The sequence below is a fragment of the Vidua macroura genome, chromosome 2 (assembly GCF_024509145.1).
Source record: "Vidua macroura isolate BioBank_ID:100142 chromosome 2, ASM2450914v1, whole genome shotgun sequence".
Classification (NCBI taxonomy): Eukaryota; Metazoa; Chordata; class Aves; order Passeriformes; family Viduidae; genus Vidua; species Vidua macroura.
The window spans coordinates 83392103-83409051 of NC_071572.1; the positions used below are offsets into that span (position 1 = coordinate 83392103).

At 46.9% G+C, this 16949-nt stretch overlaps 2 protein-coding genes across 4 annotated transcripts; both read left to right on the forward strand.

Annotated features, from left to right (window-relative positions):
- The first annotated feature begins 28 nt into the window (after positions 1-28).
- Positions 29-3107, forward strand: ANKRD49 (ankyrin repeat domain 49). Of its 2 annotated transcripts, none has more exons than XM_053970793.1 (3): positions 29-109; positions 607-877; positions 1329-3107. In XM_053970793.1, exons 2-3 carry the CDS (start codon positions 620-622, stop codon positions 1785-1787), a joined length of 717 nt encoding a protein of 238 aa, XP_053826768.1. In that variant the 5' UTR covers positions 29-109; positions 607-619; the 3' UTR covers positions 1788-3107. The 2 variants fall into 2 exon arrangements, with proteins under 2 accessions (XP_053826768.1, XP_053826769.1); XM_053970794.1 differs by lacking the exon at positions 29-109 and adding an exon at positions 254-380.
- A 437-nt stretch (positions 3108-3544) lies between these two features.
- C2H11orf97 (chromosome 2 C11orf97 homolog) lies at positions 3545-16280 on the forward strand. 2 transcript variants are annotated; one of them, XR_008435945.1, is made up of 5 exons: positions 3545-3632; positions 4156-4260; positions 14300-14425; positions 14517-14662; positions 16147-16280. XR_008435945.1 is itself a non-coding variant. In XM_053971649.1 (4 exons), the coding sequence occupies exons 1-4, from the start codon at positions 3557-3559 to the stop codon at positions 16152-16154; spliced, it is 315 nt and encodes a 104-aa protein (XP_053827624.1). In that variant the 5' UTR covers positions 3545-3556; the 3' UTR covers positions 16155-16280. The 2 variants fall into 2 exon arrangements, 1 of the variants encoding a protein (XP_053827624.1); XM_053971649.1 differs by lacking the exon at positions 14517-14662.
- The last annotated feature ends 669 nt before the right edge of the window (positions 16281-16949 follow it).

Sequence of the window (16949 nt, forward strand, 5' to 3'; positions counted from 1 at the left end):
CCGGCCCGGCCCGGCCCGCCCCGTTCCGTCACGTCCGGCGGCCGCGCGGCCCGGAAGCGCTCGCCGGGCCGCGCCCCGCCCGGAGCCGCCGGCGGCGCTGGGACCTCAGGTACCGGAGCGGGGCCGGGCGGGGCCGGGCGGGAATGAGAGACCCGCGGGGCGGGCGGGGATCGGTCGGTGTCTCGCGGGGCGGTGGGGCCTGCCCGGGGTGACGTGGGGCCCCCGGAGGGGAGCGGGGCCGGTGCTGCGGGCCGGGCCGTTTGGGCGTTTGAGACTCTGCCCCACAGTCCGGGCTGCTCTCCAGACCCTTTGTTAGAAAGTGAGCAGCTTTTCGAGTGCACTCAGCAAACCCCCGCGCAGTGTTGCACTGCAGTCTGAAGGTGGTGCCTTTCGGGGGTCGGGGTAACACGATGCTTTTCTAGCGTGGATGTTTATCTGTGAGTTCTGGCAGAGCTGGCAAAGCCCGGGTTAGCGGAGGGTCACTGAGTTTTCCCTTGAGTTTTGCAGTTTGTTGACATCAGCATCATCTATCAGATAGTTTTATTGATAGTGCACCGATAGCAGTTTCAGTTGGCCTAAATATGGTTGTACATTTGCTGCTCACAGATGCTGACTGAAAATGAATAAAGACAAGCAAGCTGATGAAGATGATGATGACAGCGACCTGTTTGAAGACTTCACAGAGCATTTTAACCAACTTGAACTGCTGGAGACACACAGGCATTTGATTCCTGTAGGAACTCAGAGCTGTTGGTCAGGACAGTCTGATGATGATGATGATGAGCAAGAAAGAACAGAGGAATGGTACGAAATGCAAGAAAAGAAAATGGAAAAACATCCAGAGAAATTGCTACTCTGGGCAGCTGAAAACAATCGGGTAAGGCACTCGCTCTGTTCATATATATAATTTACAAGAATGTTATTTTGAGCACATGTCTGTAGTCTCATCCACAAACAAAAATTTACCCATACTTTTCTTTCTTTCTTTCTCTGAGCTGTTTTGATCTGGTTTTGCAAGCCACTGTATGTAAACCATCCCCCTTTGTAGCCCATACACACTAAAGCATCTCTGGATCTATTGGCTTTTAGAACAAATATTGATTCCAGTTCAAATTTCAAGTAACAGCACTTTAACTTCTATAAACTGAAGGCATGCTAGGCTCTTCATGTCAAATAAGCGTTTTAACTGGGGTAGGAAGGCTGTATCTGAGATTTTATAAGTGCTTTTGGCACTGACAGGAATTGCTTTTCCATTAAACTTCATGACCATCAAAGCCATATATCTTGCTTCATAGAATCACATGAAGTTCCCTGTTCTCTTGCAACAGCTGAGTACCGTGAAGAGGCTCCTGACGGAAAAGCTGGCTCCAGTGAACGCTCGTGATGAAGATCAATACACTCCTCTCCATCGAGCTGCCTACAGCGGGCACTTGGATGTTGCACACGAGTTGGTGGTTCAAGGGGCCGATGTCCACGCACAGACCGTGGATGGCTGGACACCCCTGCACAGTGCCTGTAAGTGGAACAACACCACAGTGGCCGCGTTCCTGCTTCAGCAGGGCGCAGACATCAACGCGCAGACAAATGGTCTGCTGACACCCCTGCACATTGCTGCAGGGAACAAAAACAGCAGGGAAACCCTTGAGCTCCTGCTGATGAATCGCTATGTGAAGCCAGACTTGAAAAACAACTTGGATGAAACTGCCCTTGACATTGCAAGGAGGACTGATATATATCACTACCTTTTTGAAATAGTAGACGACTGCATAAACACTGTGTCCCCATAAAAGCTTGTGAATGTGAGGTTTTCTGCCTCTTTCTTGTTAGTGTTCTGCATGTCGGTGGTGGTCTGTCGCTTTGTAACGAGGTTTTAATGTAAGATATTTCAGTACTCTCAGGCAAAATGTCACCTCCTGCAGCGCAGTTCAGCGGTCTCACTCGTACTTTGAAGCGTGACTGCTGTTAGTCAAGGTGGTCAGAAAGTCTCAGTAATTTCTATGAGTTTCTGTTTAATAAATGCAGATTTGGAGAGGCCTTTGTAAATTGTCTGTAGTGACAAAGCAGGAGGGAAAACTGGATTGTTTACTTGATGTGAAAAAATTCTGGCTTGGTTATGCAGACTTTATTACAGCTCACTTGAAAATTATTTTTGAGAAATTCTAACTTTTTTAAAACTGCATGAAAACTCAGAATGAATGTAACTTATTTGGGTGATACACAAAATGTTTAATGAACCTAATGTAAGGCTTATTATAAAATAAAATATTTAACCCAAAGTATTTTGTCATATTTTTAATTGAAAGCCCATTTGGGCTTTTCCAATGCAATCGCCTGTTCATAAATCAAACACATTATTCATAGGATAGAAAGTAGTTTTGGTTTATTTTTTTCCTGGTGCTTTTCAAGGAAGTGATTTTCTACCAAGATCCTGTTTACTTTTCCCTTGCAATTAAGTTGCAGAAAGATTAAATGTCAAGAATGTGGCATTAGTTGGAAAAAATGAGCCACAACCATGTGAGGATAAACAGCCAGCATACTGTCGTGTCTGATTTAGTTACAGGTAATTTAGTATTTTTCTTGCACTTTCGCGTTAGTACGCTAAAATTTTGCCATGGTAAGGGCGTGCAGTATGGTTTTCAGCTTTAACTTTACCATCTGTAATTTAGAAGTGGAGTAATTTGCTTCTTTGTTAAACAAACTGAAAATTGAATGTAAGTGCTGAAGTACTGTCTCTATGAGAGCTGTAGTAAGCACTTCACTGTCCTGTGCAGATGCCTTAGTGAGTAATCCCAAGCCCCTTCCACTAACACATACGCAGCAAAATTGTAGCAGTAGCAGCAGGGTTGGGGTATGTTGGATCACATTTGGTGCTCTGATCAAGGTACTGTGGAGGGCGTTTTGGTCACCCACCTTTTAGAAGCACTATGTAATATTCAGCACTTTCTTTTGGAAAATGGAAACACATCTTCTGAACTATGAATGGTGTAATGTAATTTTAATGTTTATTATTTTTAAAAGTTTGGTTTCAGGACATCTGTGGAAGAAGATGAATAAATGTATCAAGGAATAATAAAGATGTGGATTACAAGGCCACTTCAGTCCAATAAGCATTGTCTGAAGATGCCTCTTTTTATGACCAAGCTAGTACTTTTGAGTATGAGTATCTACATACTATACATCAGTAAAACTGGACTCTGTCGTTCTTCCCCTCGGCCCGGCATTGCCTCGGGCGAGAATGCCATGGCATCCTTCCGTGGGGCAGGCCCGCGGTGACAGCCCACAGTAGTACAGGGGTTGTGATGTGCGTGCCCCGCTCCCGTGGCCATGCTGAGTGACACAGAGGAGTGGCTGTTGATGACACCCACAGCTGTCCCCCACCCCGTGCCTCAGCGGCGGCCAGGCCCTGCTGTCGCTGGGGCTGGCGCCTGGCCGCAGCCTGCCTCGGGGGCCGCCTCCCTGCCTCGGGAGCCGGCGGCCGCCGAGGCGGCCCCGCCTGCCGGGCAGCCTGGCAACCCCCGCGGCAACAGCCCGGCCCAACCGCCCGGCAGCGGCGGCCATGAGGGCGGCGGGCCGGCAGATGCCCGCGGCGGCGGCCGGGGAGCCGGGCAGCCACGCCCGCGGCGAGCAGCCCCGTGAGCACGGCCGTCCCCGGTCCCCGGCCACCCCTGCCCCAGCCCGGGCCCGCCCCGGTGTCCCCTCGGGAGCCCAGCCGTTCCCCGCGGCTCCTCACTGATGTCCCCCAGCACCGCGGCAGGTGCTGGCCCCGGTGCCGTGGGGTGTCCGCATCCCTCTTCAGCCCCTTGGAGACTTCCTGCAGCGAGGATATCTTCTTAGATGCCTCTCCATCTACGGTCCTGCTCTGGGATGTCTGTCACGGGGAGGCACGGTGGCCGGCTCCCCGAGTGGCCCTGGGGTGGCTTTGGCTACCAGCACACTCCGTCTGGGTGGACCCACCAGGGCCCTGTCCTGTACCATCTGCCGGTCCTGGGGAGTAGGGCCTGGCTGAACACTGCCATATATTTGTAAATGATTTGGTTCACTGTGTATTGAAGACGGATGCAGAGTAGCATAGCTTGACAACTGCATTCAGCAAAGTACATCAGCATTCAGGGGATTTACAATAACTGGTTGTTTTGTAATGTATTTTACTAACAGGGCAGAAATGTGTATATGTTGAGCCACCTAGGAGAGTTAAAGAAATACTGGAGGAGCACTTTCATTTACAAGAAGAAGAATGCAAGATCAATCATCCAGCTGCAGGTAATCCTCCTTATAAGCAAACAGCAGGACAAGTTTGTTTGTCAGGACAAGTGATTCTTTTGAGGACTTGTGGCAAAATTACAGAACATTTATGCAATATTGTGTGGAATATTTAGAAACAACATATGGTCTTTATGACTTTTTTCTCTTTTTTTTTTTTTTTTTTTTTTGGTCAGAAATTATGAGACCAGAGAGAACACAGATAATACCATAGGATATATCAATTTAATAAACCAGAAACAATTGCCAAGCAGTAGGGAGGTTTTGTTACCTTTTTTATTTGAAACAAATGCTGTAGTAATTAGAATACTGTTTCTCTTGTGTAGGATTGAGACCCATTTCTAAACTCACTCAAATTGAATTTAAAACAGTTGGATTCACAGAAAAAATGTACCTAAATTAGGTGATGTAATCAGTACCCAGCAGATGTAAAGACCATTTCAGCCTGTAATTCTTATTACTGTGATTAGGCTTTGTAGAGAATTGCAGCACACACCTCCAAATGACTGACTTAGGTAGCCTCTGTGTGTAGTAAGCGGAGGAAGAAAGGTGTCGGGGCTTACCCCCATATTGGGGTGACCTCGAAAGGTGGAAAAGTCTCTCCTCCAACCCGAGCCTTCAAAGAAAGACTCAGTAGTCTTCAGTCGTCCAGTCTCAAGGTAGTTTATTGTATGTTACCGAAAAGATTTTCTTCCTGAACTGCTGCGGTCCATTCAGCAGGCCAGACATAGGCACACACACACACACACACACACTGACACTGTCTCTGACTGCCCAGGGGGCTGGTGCCATCTTTTATATCATACATTACATGTTAAATGTTTATAGTTTTTCCGCAATGCCTATTACCTATATTGAATGGTGACTTTCTACTCTAAACCAATCTGTGAGTGCCAACATCACCATGAACATGGAGGTTAGGAAGGAGAAAGAAGGAGGACAAGGCACGCCCAAATCCCTCCATCTTAGCACTTCTGATCCCCATGTACAAAACTTAGACCCCTCTGTACAAGGCCTAAAACCCATCTGTACAGCACTCAAAAATCCTTCCTTTCACTTTGTGACTACTTCTATTATAATATCTAAACTAACTTCTACTATAATATCTAAACTTTTGTGATTTCTTGTTCTTCCTGCAAGGTTGGTAAATTCCATGGATGAGATTGAAAGCCACAGGGATTTCCGCTGCATGCCAGGGTCTCAAATGCTTCTGACCTGGGCCCGGAACATCCAAGAGTGTCTGAGGGACACTTTGGGTTCCGACATCTCCCCCTCCTATTTGCACTAAAAAAACCTGCCTTGCCACTTTGTCCATGACCTGCCGAATGACTAGAAAAATGCACGGCAGAACAAGCAGAAGAATTAGAAATCCTATAAGAGTATAAAATGCTATTTTCAAAAGCTCCCTCCACAATGGTGAGACTAAAAATGTTGATGAAATCATTCCACCAGGATCCTGTAACTTCTTGCAATTTGCTGATGCTGTTTTGCATTTGTTTTATATTTTCATGGATAGATTTCAAGTGATCGGACAAGTTCATGCAGCACATCCCCTCAAATTCTTCACATTTAATTGCCGCCCTGTTCTGAAGTGTTGCTTGTCTCGCACTGTCGAGATCTGTTAACATGTCGCTCAGTGCAGAGGAAACGGCACGAGTATGTTTGCTCAACCAACACGCCATGTGGTCCAATTGTGTCAAGGCCACCCCCGATGCTGCTTGGGGTGAGAAAATTGCTACTGCAATTCCCCGAGCCTTGTTCTAGGTATAAACTTCATCATCACAATTTGGGCCATATTGTTCAATGGATCTTATTTCCCTGCGTGTCTGTTCCCTCAAAATTTTCAAATTGGGTGTTATCAATGAGAGTTCTCCAATGCTGCATGGACCGCCCTTGATTTTTGCAGGGATAGCAGGCCAAATTCTGTCCCCACAAATCAAGAACATTCCTTTTGGTAAAATGGCTGGACTGTGGAGGGATGGTTTGCTCATCATCTTGGTGTAATTGCACCAGGATGATGCATTTCTGTAAAAGAGCTGGTTTGGAGTGACATCTATCGTGTAGTTATCTGTCTCTGTCACTCCCAGTGGATTGAATATGATGCAGAATTTCATTCTTGCTGACCCAAAGATGTCCAGTTCCTGAGGTTTGAAATGAGCCACAGGAAGGAACTGTGTCCAAACACTCCATCCTTCCACAGGATCTGAAAAAGACTTCAGAACCTTTGGAGGGATGTTCTTTGGGATCGGCCATTCCTTCACCGGCACACCTACCAAACATGTTGAGAATGGTTTCCCCGGTCTTGAATGGGTCAGACAGATGCTGTCCAGACCCGCTGCCTCTGCCAAAGTCTCCCACACATTTCCCTTTGGTTGTCTCACGGGAAAATCTGTCCTATTGCCCAAGGCAACAGGCAAGAGAATGAAGCACATGAACACTATCTGTCTGAACCCCATGCCCATGTCCTCACTCTCTGTGAGAAACCTTGCAGTGCAGCAACACCCGAATGACACTCGAGTCCCAGGAAAAACCCCAAGTCTCTGAGTTGTCAATCGTTGTCTGATGAGATGTCTGCAGCGTCGTCGTCTGCCTTCGTCTGTGTGCTTGCCTCTTTGCTTCTTGGATCCGCGTCTGCTTGCGTCTGCATCCGATAAGGTTTCACGTGCCTTGCTGACACCCACTTCAGCCCTCGCCCTGTGGAGACACAGGCGACACCCTTGCCCCAAGTGATTAATGTGAATGGGCCTTCGATTTGTCCTGTCTCTGGGTTTCGGATCAAAACTAAAGGATTCTCCCTTAGTTTTGCTTGTGTGCTGTTCGTGACGTGTCTGACAATTGGTGGAGTGGGCTCTGAGAAAGAGCCATTTAAAAAATTCAACACATACAGAGCTTTGTTCAACCACATATAAGGTGTTGCACCTGCCTCCCCCCTTTTTTGTTTATCCTAAAGGGATTTCAGGGTGTGATGTGTTCTTTCGATGATTGCTTGACCTGTGGGAGAATGAGGAATACCGAAAATGTGTTTGACTCCCCATTTTTTCAAGAATTTGTCAAGCACCTTGCCCGTGTAAGTTGGTCCATTATCTGTTTTTATTTCTTGTGGCACCCCTAATGATGCAAATGCTTGTAAAAAGTGTCTGCAGGCATGTTCTGTGGTTTCCCCTGTATATAATGATGCAAAAATTACCCCTGAAAATGTGTCGACCGAAACATGGATGTTTTTGAGCCTCCCAAAAGATGGGTATTTTGTGACATCAGTTTGCCACAGCTGGAGACTTTGCAATCCTCTTGGATTGACTGCTCCTGTGGATGCAGATGGCTGCACAAGCTGACAATCTGGGCAAGCACTGATGATTTCCCTTGCTTGGCTTTTTGAAAGGTGAAAAGATTCCATCAATGCTTGTGCATTTTGATGGAAAAATGCATGGCTGAATTCTGCTTGCTCGAAAATGTCTGGCAGTGTCTCTGAGATGGGCATTGTGAGCTTGTCCGCGCGAGCATTCCCTTCTGCTAAAAACCCTGGAAGCGAGGAATGCGCCCTCATGTGTGTAACAAAGTATTTGTGTTCTCTGTTTTCCAGGATTGTTCTCATGCATGATAGATATGAATATAAAATTTCATTATCTGTATGTTTTAAAAGTGATCCCTCCAATCGTTTGATCACATTTGCAACATATGCTGAATCTGTGATCAGATTGAGAGGTTCCTGAAATAACTGAAAAACCCTGACCACTGCTGCCAATTCTACGATTTGTGGTGAACCCTGTACTGTTTTGGTATCTGATTCCCATTCCCCTGTTTTTGGGTTTTGCCATGTGATCACTCCCAAACGGGATCATTTGTTTTCCAAGTCAATTTCAGAGTGGTGAGTGCCACAGTGACCCCTGTTAAAAATCCAACTCCAATTTCAATCCCCATTGTGCTAAGAGGTCTCTTCCCCACACTGTGATGTGTGATGGGCTTTTGCACAATGAAAGGACGGATGATTGCCATTTTTCTTCCTGGACCTGTGACAACGATTGCGTTCTCACTCTGCATGCATAGGGAACTTCCTCCTATGCCTGTGAGAGAACCCAAAGGTGCAACCAAGTCCCATTCCCGGGGCCAAAAGATGTATGAAATGACTGTGACATCTGCCCCTGTGTCGAGCATCCCTGTGATGACAACTGTTTTTTCGTTACAAGTCAACTGACAGGTAACGATGGGTCGATGTCGGCTCAAATGTTTCACCCAAGACGCATGTATTTCTGCTTGGTCACCAGAAAAAGAGCCTTGCTTGTTAAACACTGGCATGATTTGCTTTCCTGCATGAGATGGCAAAGCCATGGCCTGGGCAATCGGTGTATTTTTTGGAAACGTCAAAGGTGGTCGAAGGGCTTTCACCGTGACCATCAGCTCCTCTTTGTGGTTTGCTGAAACCAAGGATGGATAAACAAGTCCAAGAATGGTGCTTCTGTCACTGGCCACTATCAAAAAATCTTGCCTTTTCCAAGAAGTCCCAGTGACACCTGTGGGTATCGCTGCGTGGCTGTTGTCCAAAAGACACGTCAATTTGGAGGCTGCCAGCACGCATTGGAATCCGGGCAGTACCAAGTCTGGGTCACTGGGGATTTTGGAGATTGCTCTGCTGAGGGGATCTGTTTGTTGTTCCCCGAGGATTGTCCCTGTTGACTTTGCGTCACCGCCATGATTTGTGTCAGAGCGCGCTGGCGATGATTCGCACTCTTTTTCCTGTTTCCCGGATGAGGTAGAGGTCTTCCATCCACATCTGTCTGCGAACGACACTCACTCGCGAGATGTCTCCCTCTCCTGCATCGGGGACAAAGGTCTGGTGGTTCGTCGGGTTTTGCAAATTGTGGGCAGTTCCTTTTAATATGTCCTTGTGCCCCACACCTGAAACATCGCCTTCCTGCACTGCTGTTGCTCTTTGTGTAATTTGCAAGAGCTTCCTTGACACGCTTCTCAATCCACTCTCCCAGCTGCTCTTCCATGATGGATGTGACATGCTGTGGTGTCCCCACCTTGCTGCATGCCTCTATCATGTCTGCCAAGGTGGCCTGGTGCGGCATCACGCTGATGATTCACCTGCATTCCAGGTTGGCACTGGAAAAAGCGAGGCTTTTGATCAAATGTGGTTTCGCCCCCTCATTGGCCACTTGTCGTTCCACTGCTTGGGAAAGATGATCCACAAATGAGGAGAATGGCTCCGAAGGACCCTGCTTGATCTCAGTGTAGATGTTGTCCTGGACTCCCACTGGAGCAATCTGTAGGATTGCTCTCCATGCTGCCTCCTTAATGTCGCTGAGCACGTTTCGTGGAAGCCTCACCGCTTGTTGAGTCGGGTTGTCTTCGGGAGGATCACCAGCAAGCTGCACCATGGTGAAGTTTGTGTTTGGTCCGCCCTCGTATCTGGCTCTCAGCTCCTCCAGGGATCTCCTCCATGCCTTCTGCCACACGAGAGCTTGAGCATCTGTAAGAATTGATGTTGCGAAATATTTAAGATCATAGGGTGTTAAATCGTACATACCAAAAATGCTTTTCAACGTTTGTTTAAAGTATGGTGATGACAACCCATTGTCTCGGATGGCCTTGGCTAGGTCCTTGATCGCGCCACAATCCAGGTGTTCCCACTTCGGGTTTTGGCCCTGAGCGTCATAGTTCACTGGCATCATGATGTTTCCCGAGCCCTGCAATAAACCTTTCTCCTTTTCCAATTCTGCTTGAATGTCCTGCCAGTCTAATTTTGCGCTTGGTAAAGCTGGAAGTTCTGTGGGTACTTGCCTGTAGAGTGGAGTCATCCGTTGTGACTGCTGCTTTGGTGCAGCAGAGCTCACCGACACCAACGGCATCTGTGGCATCTGCGAAGATGAAGGCTGAGTGCTTGTGGATGAGAATGAAGCGTCTGCTGTGGAGGAAAACACACGACTGCCCTGCATTGTTTGGAAAATTTGCGGAAGATGAACCAACAGCTCTGGATGCAACTCCAAGGCTGTGTCCAAGTACCGTAAAAGAAACTTGACAATCCCTTTTGATATTAAAATTGACTCTCCCTGACCCAAAGAATCGGCAGACCTTGACGTTGGAATTGTCCAGACTGGAACACTCTCCGAAGCGGTGATACGTACAGTATCATCCTGTTGCTGCGCCTCAGCAGGAGTGTCCTGAGTCCCATGCCGTTCTGGAATCAGCGGAGGTTCCTGCTGTCGTGCAGGTGTGGTCTTCTTCACCCTAAACTTCTTTTTATATGAAACTGGAAAAGGTGCTGCAATGTTACAGTACCACCACTGGGTGGCGCAATGGTTTGACCAACTGGGTCCGGCAAAACCTGCTGCAATGTTGCGGTCCCGCCACTGGGTGGCGCTACCGCCTGACCGGCTGAGGTCGGCACTGCAAAAGACTGTGACGTTTGCTCCCCTATTTGTATCTCTAATAAATCTCTGAGCATTTCTTCTAACAATTGATTCACATTTGCAAATCCTACAGTCTGGGATATCGACTCTTGCTGTATCAGCTGTTTTAACTTTGCAGTGTCTGAGGCTGGCTGGGATTGGTTGTGGGCATGGGCTGGCTGCGTGTGTGTCGGTTGCCGTGGGAACGGTGGGGGGGGCGGCGCCCTGGCAGACGTTTGCACCCTGGACACGCCCCGTCCCTGCCTGCCTTATCACGGGGGTGCGGACGCTCCCGCCCCGACCTCGACCGCGCCTCCTCCTCGCTCGCCCCGGCGCAGCCGCGGTCTCAGGAGCGCTCCCGTCCTCCCCGAGACTGACGTCACCACCTTCCCGATCCCACTCCGGCTCTGATGTTTCCGCCCCGCTCTGCCCCTCATAGGGACACGCCTCTCCTGGCTCTGTGCCGACGCCCACAGCCCGAGCACGTCGCTTCCGTCCCGTCTGTGCCCGTGCCGCGCCCGCGACATGCGAGGTGCCCTCCCCCGCCCCGGCTTCTGGGTTTCGAGTCTCCGTCCCGCGCATGCGCGCTGCCGCCGCCACGAGATGAGCATGTGCCGCGGTTCTCTGCTGTGTCTCAGGCGGCTGCCGGGCCACCGCCGCCGCTGCGATTTGGCAGCTTTCACCCTGTGCCTGCCGGGCCGCCGCTGCGATTTGGCAGCTTTCACCCTGTGCCTGCGGGGCGGCCGCCGCCGCTGCGCGGGCTCTCGCCATGGCGCGCGTCACGGGGCCCTCGGGACGTACAGTCGCCGCGCCCGCACCCCCCGCCTCCTCCGCGGTTCCCTTCGCCCTCGCGGTCCCCCCCGCTCCCGCCGGCGCCGCGGGCTGCTGTAAGCTGCCCGCCGCCGCTGCTGCGAGAGACGGCTCCCCCTCCTCCCTGGGCTCTGCACGCCCGCCTGCACCCTCCCCCGCCGGTGCCGCTGCAGCCCCCCGCGCTGTGAGTGTAGGCTCGGGATGCTCCCGATCTCCTTCCTCATCGAGGGTGATAGTTACTCCTGGCTGATCTACGACCGACTGAGGGATTTCTGCATCGGAGGACCCTAGAGATTCTGGGGGCTCAGGGGAATCTGAGGAACTGTGGGAACCCGGGGACCCTGGACGTGATGGAAAATCGTCCCCTTGCTTTTCCACGGGAGGCAGTCCTGCTTCCCCTGGATCTGTGGTGAAGAGAGCTGCCCCGTGCTGCTGGCTGGGCAATTCTCCTCCCTGTGCTCCTGCAGGAGCCTGAGCTGTCTGGTGTAAAATGACAGACCCCTTGCCGCGTTGTGAAAATGACTCTAGCATTATTCTCGCTGAAGGCAAAAGTTTCGCGGCAATCTTGTATCTTTTGATGGCTAGGTAATACAAGTGCCTGTTGATCTCTTGCCAGAAATTTGATTCAAACAAGAGACGCGTCTCTGTGTGCGGGTAATTACACCGCACCCACAACAACAGGGCTCTCGGCTCTTTTGGAGCCATCTCCACAGGATGTGTGGATACCACCCCATGTAGGGCTGACAAAATTTGGACCTGCTCCTGGGAGTATGCCCCCCCCCCATGTTCTTAATTTCGACTGTTCTCACCAAAAGTTGAATCAGCACGAGGTCGGTCCGGAGATGGTCCTGTTCACCATCCAACAGGTGATCACAGGCGGGAAATTCCAGGCGCGCTTCTGGTTTTTCTCCTCTCCGGGCTGCTCTCGAGACGATTTGTCTTGGTGTAGGTCAGGATGTTTTGTCTTGAGCTCTCCGCTCCCTCTCTCTTTGGAGCCTCCCGAGTGTGCCTTTTTTCTGGGTGGAGGTTGGAGGTCATCTGGTAGATTGGCTTCTTGCCACAGCCCTCCAGGGACGCCAGGAGCTAGGGCTTACCCCCAGATTGGGGTGACCCCAAGAGGTGGAAAAGTCTCTCCTCCAACCCGAGCCTTCAAAGAAAGACTCAGTAGTCTTCAGTCGTCCAGTCTCAAGGTAGTTTATTGTATGTTACCGAAAAGATTTTCTTCCTGAACTGCTGCGGTCCATTCAGCAGGCCAGACATAGGCACACACACACACACACACTGACACTGTCTCTGACTGCCCCGGGGGCTGGTGCCATCTTTTATATCATATATTACATGTTAAATGTTTATAGTTTTTCCCCAATGCCTATTACCTATATTGAATGGTGACTTTCTACTCTAAACCAATCTGTGAGTGCCAACATCACCATGAACATGGAGGTTAGGAAGGAGAAAGAAAGAGGACAGGGCACGCCCAAATCCCTCCATCTTAGCACTTCTGATCCCCATGTACAAAACTCAGACTCCTCTGTACAAGGCCTAAAACCCTCCTGTCCAGCACTCAAAGATTCTCCCTTTCACTTTGTGACTACTTCTACTATAATATCTAAACTTTTGTGATTTCTTGTTCTTCCTGCAAGGTTGGTAAATTGTTCCATGGATGAGATTCAAAGCCACAGGGATTTCCGCTGCATGCCAGGGTCTCAAATGCTTCTGACCTGGGCCCGGAACATCCAAGAGTGTCTGAGGGACACTTTGGGTTCCAACAGAAAGGCACTTTGGACATTCTTTTGACTTGTCCTAGACACCTGTCATTGCATGTGTCATGCTCTAAAGGTGCCTATTCTTTTCCTGTTGACTGAAAAGGGGTCCTGAACACAGAGCTGAGTTGCAGATGTTAACACTGGTCTGCTCAATCTGCTCATGTGTATAATCTTACTAAGAGCTGAACACAACCATTTTTTCTGTATTCATCTGCCAATGGATCAAAATTGTCTGGAGTATTTCAGTCTGGTTGAATAAATGGATGTTACCTTATATGTTCTCATGACTTTTGAGGAGTGTACCAAAGAAATGTATGTTACAAAGGCTTAAAGTACAAAAATAGAGAAACACTACACAAATTTATTACAGGACTGTATAATATGGATCTATAGCAAGCTCAGTACAGAAATGGTATGTATAGCATAACATTATAGGCATTGCATAAAAGTAGTAAATGATAAACATAGATGCTGGTGTACAGATTATTCCTTGAGCACTGAATTCCTTTTTCAGCTGTTTGGACAATTAGAGATGCTTACTAAGTGGCCTGGGCTCTGATAGGCAACAGTTGTCAGGTTGGATGGTTCCTGATTTACACAGTTTAGACTACTAAAGTGTATTGTTTAAAATAAACTAGATGGCTAGTAATTTGTAACCTTTCCACAAAATAAATTAGCTTTTAATTTTGTTCTGATGGTGATGGCTTTGGTTTTTTGTTTGTTTCATTAGTTTTTGGTTTGGGTTGGGCTTTTTGGGGTGTGGGTGTTGTTGTTTTCTCTATTTTTATGAGGGCATTTGGTGTTCCAGTATGACCAAAAAAGGATGCTGCCTGCATCAGTGGTATTACTGCTGTTTCTTATTTATTATAGCTTCAATTGGGTGCCTGAGTAGTCCTAAGAGCTTCTATAAACAGTAGAGAGCGTTTTGCACCTTTAGCAATCTGAATTTCTCTCTGAAGATGTCAATCTGTTTTCATTAACTGTGGAAGAATATTATTGTGTACTTTTTTATTAATTATAGAACAAGCTGAAGTGATCAGTTATAAAGCTATTGTTTTGCCAAATTGTTAACAGTGGCTCTGGAAGAAGTTTGGAATGTGAAGAACAATTTCTCCATTAGAAGCCTGAAACCAGTGTCACAGAACAGCAGAGACTTACTTTTACAGCCTCAATTCTACTCAAGACATGCAAGAATGAAAAGTAAGAGTCAATAATAAGAAACTTCCGCTATAACACCTCATTTTAAGTTGCAGGGCATCTTTCTGCAGAGCTAACCCATCTCTTCCTTTAGTAAGTAGGCAACAGACTTTGAAATCTTTGCAGAAGAAATCTGTTCAGGACTGCTGTGTTGAGTCACCTTATTTCATATTCTGAAACCTTTTGTAAAGGTTCCTCATCTATTTTGTGGAATAATCACTTGGTTCCTACTGATAGATGGTGAGTATTGGTTTCATGTTCATTATGGACCTTACTGTTCTTAGCATCCAACCCTCAGAAATTCAATTGTTTGGAAAAGCACTCCTCCAGAACACCTCCTGAAAAGAGCTTGATCTAGGTATTCTTTCAGGCATTTTAGTATTTGCCTGCAGTGGTCAGCTGGTGTTCTGGGAAATGTGTTTCTCTCTACAGTCTGTAGAGTGTGGCTTTTGTGGAGCAGACCTGTAGCTATAGATTTTAGCTTAGTGTGTGCCCACATTCTCTCCTAACCTAACTCTCTTTAAACCCTAAGGAAACAGAACTTGTTTGCTTTTTAAGAGGAATATTTTTAATACCATGAGCTTGCAGAATATATGAACTCAGCATATTTTGCCATTACATGAAGCTCATTCCCACAGTCTTGGGGGATAGTGGTTTAAAAATGACTAGCACCTCTTTCTTCCTATCTTGATCTCATGAGATCAGGAGATAGTGGCATCTTAGTTACAAGAGCAGCATGGATTAAGCTATTACTGGTATAAGAAGTGTTTAACCAGTACAGCCTTCTGCCACACTGCCTTTACTTTAGAGTTACTTACTTGTAGGAACATTTATAGAGTAGACCTAACAACTACAGAATGACTCAGAGTATTGAGGTGTTGTCATCATTTTAAAACTCATGTACCTCAGGCTTCTAGTGAAGGCAAGCAGAGTTTTCAAATATCATTCTCATTATCATTATCCATTTCCTGCTCAGAACCATGAAGAAAGAAGAGCTTTAAAACAAAGCAGTTCATTCAGATTGATGTAGGTGCTGAAAATCTGTTGATTTTCCTTTGGGAATTTGCATGTACCTTAATTCTCAGGGACTGCTGCTAGAGACAAGTGCTGCCCTGCTCACTAGCTATGCTGGCTGTTTTGCAGTGGGCAGGCAGGCATCATGAGAGACGAGGTGGCAGAAAAGATACATAATGGGAGAGAAGCTGGGAGCAGTCTAGCTTCAGCTCCTGTGTTCACCAAACCATCTCCATTTATGCAGTCTTTTCTGTGTAAGGATTTGGGGAAGAAAGGAGAGACTAGTGGGGAGATGGAGGGAGTACAGGCTATAGAAATGGACAAAAGGGAGGAGATGGTGAGAGAAGATGAGCCTGCTGTGTTTAGTGCCAGAGGAGATGAACCAGTGAAAGAAATGGAAGAAGCATTGATAAGGGGAATGAAAGAGAAGACATACAGAAGGTTAGAAATTCCTGAAGGAAACAGAAAAGAGGAGAATACAGTTTAGGAACACAGAGATAGAAACTGTAAAAAATGAAGGGAAAATATGCAGGAGATATAAACAGAAGAGAGGGGAAAAAAAAAAGATGTATTCATATTGCTGAATTTACTTAAGTAAATGCATTTTCCTTCTTCCTTTTACTACCTTTCCCTAAAAGTGACCAGTGGTTTGGAGGGCTCGCTGTGTGGTGTCTCATCTATCCTTAGAGCAGATGTTGTCTTTTTTACAGATTGCTGAATGTCAATGCTGTGAAGACCTGAGCCTGCTTTGATGTGTCAAATGAAACGTCAGCATAACTAGCTACCTTTGAAAATGCAGATGTTTTTTATAGGATTTTGAATAAAGTTCTAATTGAATATGGAACTATTTCCTTTTTGTTGTTTTATTCACATCCTCATACTACTTTTTAATCTGATGTTGTAAGTAGTCAAATCTGAACCATATTTCCACCAGTGATGAACCATATTTCCACCAGTGATGAAAATGTCACAATCCAAAGATTACAAGATGTTCTTGCTGAAAAATGTGCAACTGTGAAAATCAACATTTTCATAGTTTTCTCTTTTGCAAAGTGACTCTAAGTTCCAGCAGATGGTTTTAATGTAATTGATGAGATGCCTCATAATGCTTTAGGCTGAGTTCATCCATTAAACTGAGCATTTCGAAGGTGTTGGAGTATGGTAGAAAAATTATAAAAGAAAGGCCTCATAAAATCAGGCCTGCTCTGTTAGATCAGTGGCTAGCCTGTCATTTCTTCTAAGCAAAGCTAGCACTTTGCAAGTTCCCATGTGAAAACAATCCTGGTGTGAACAGTTTGTTAACATAACAATCTATTCCTGGGTGAAAAACAACTAGCACCTGCATAAACATTAAATCTACCCCATGAGAATCATTGAAGAAAATATGTAAACAATTTAAGAATAGAGATTTGATGGACAAGAAAAATACCTTTTACTAACCAATAGAGTAATTGACAAGAAAGCTGCTAACCAATTGGAGTCACATATGAGGTCTGTAAAACTGTGTAAGAAA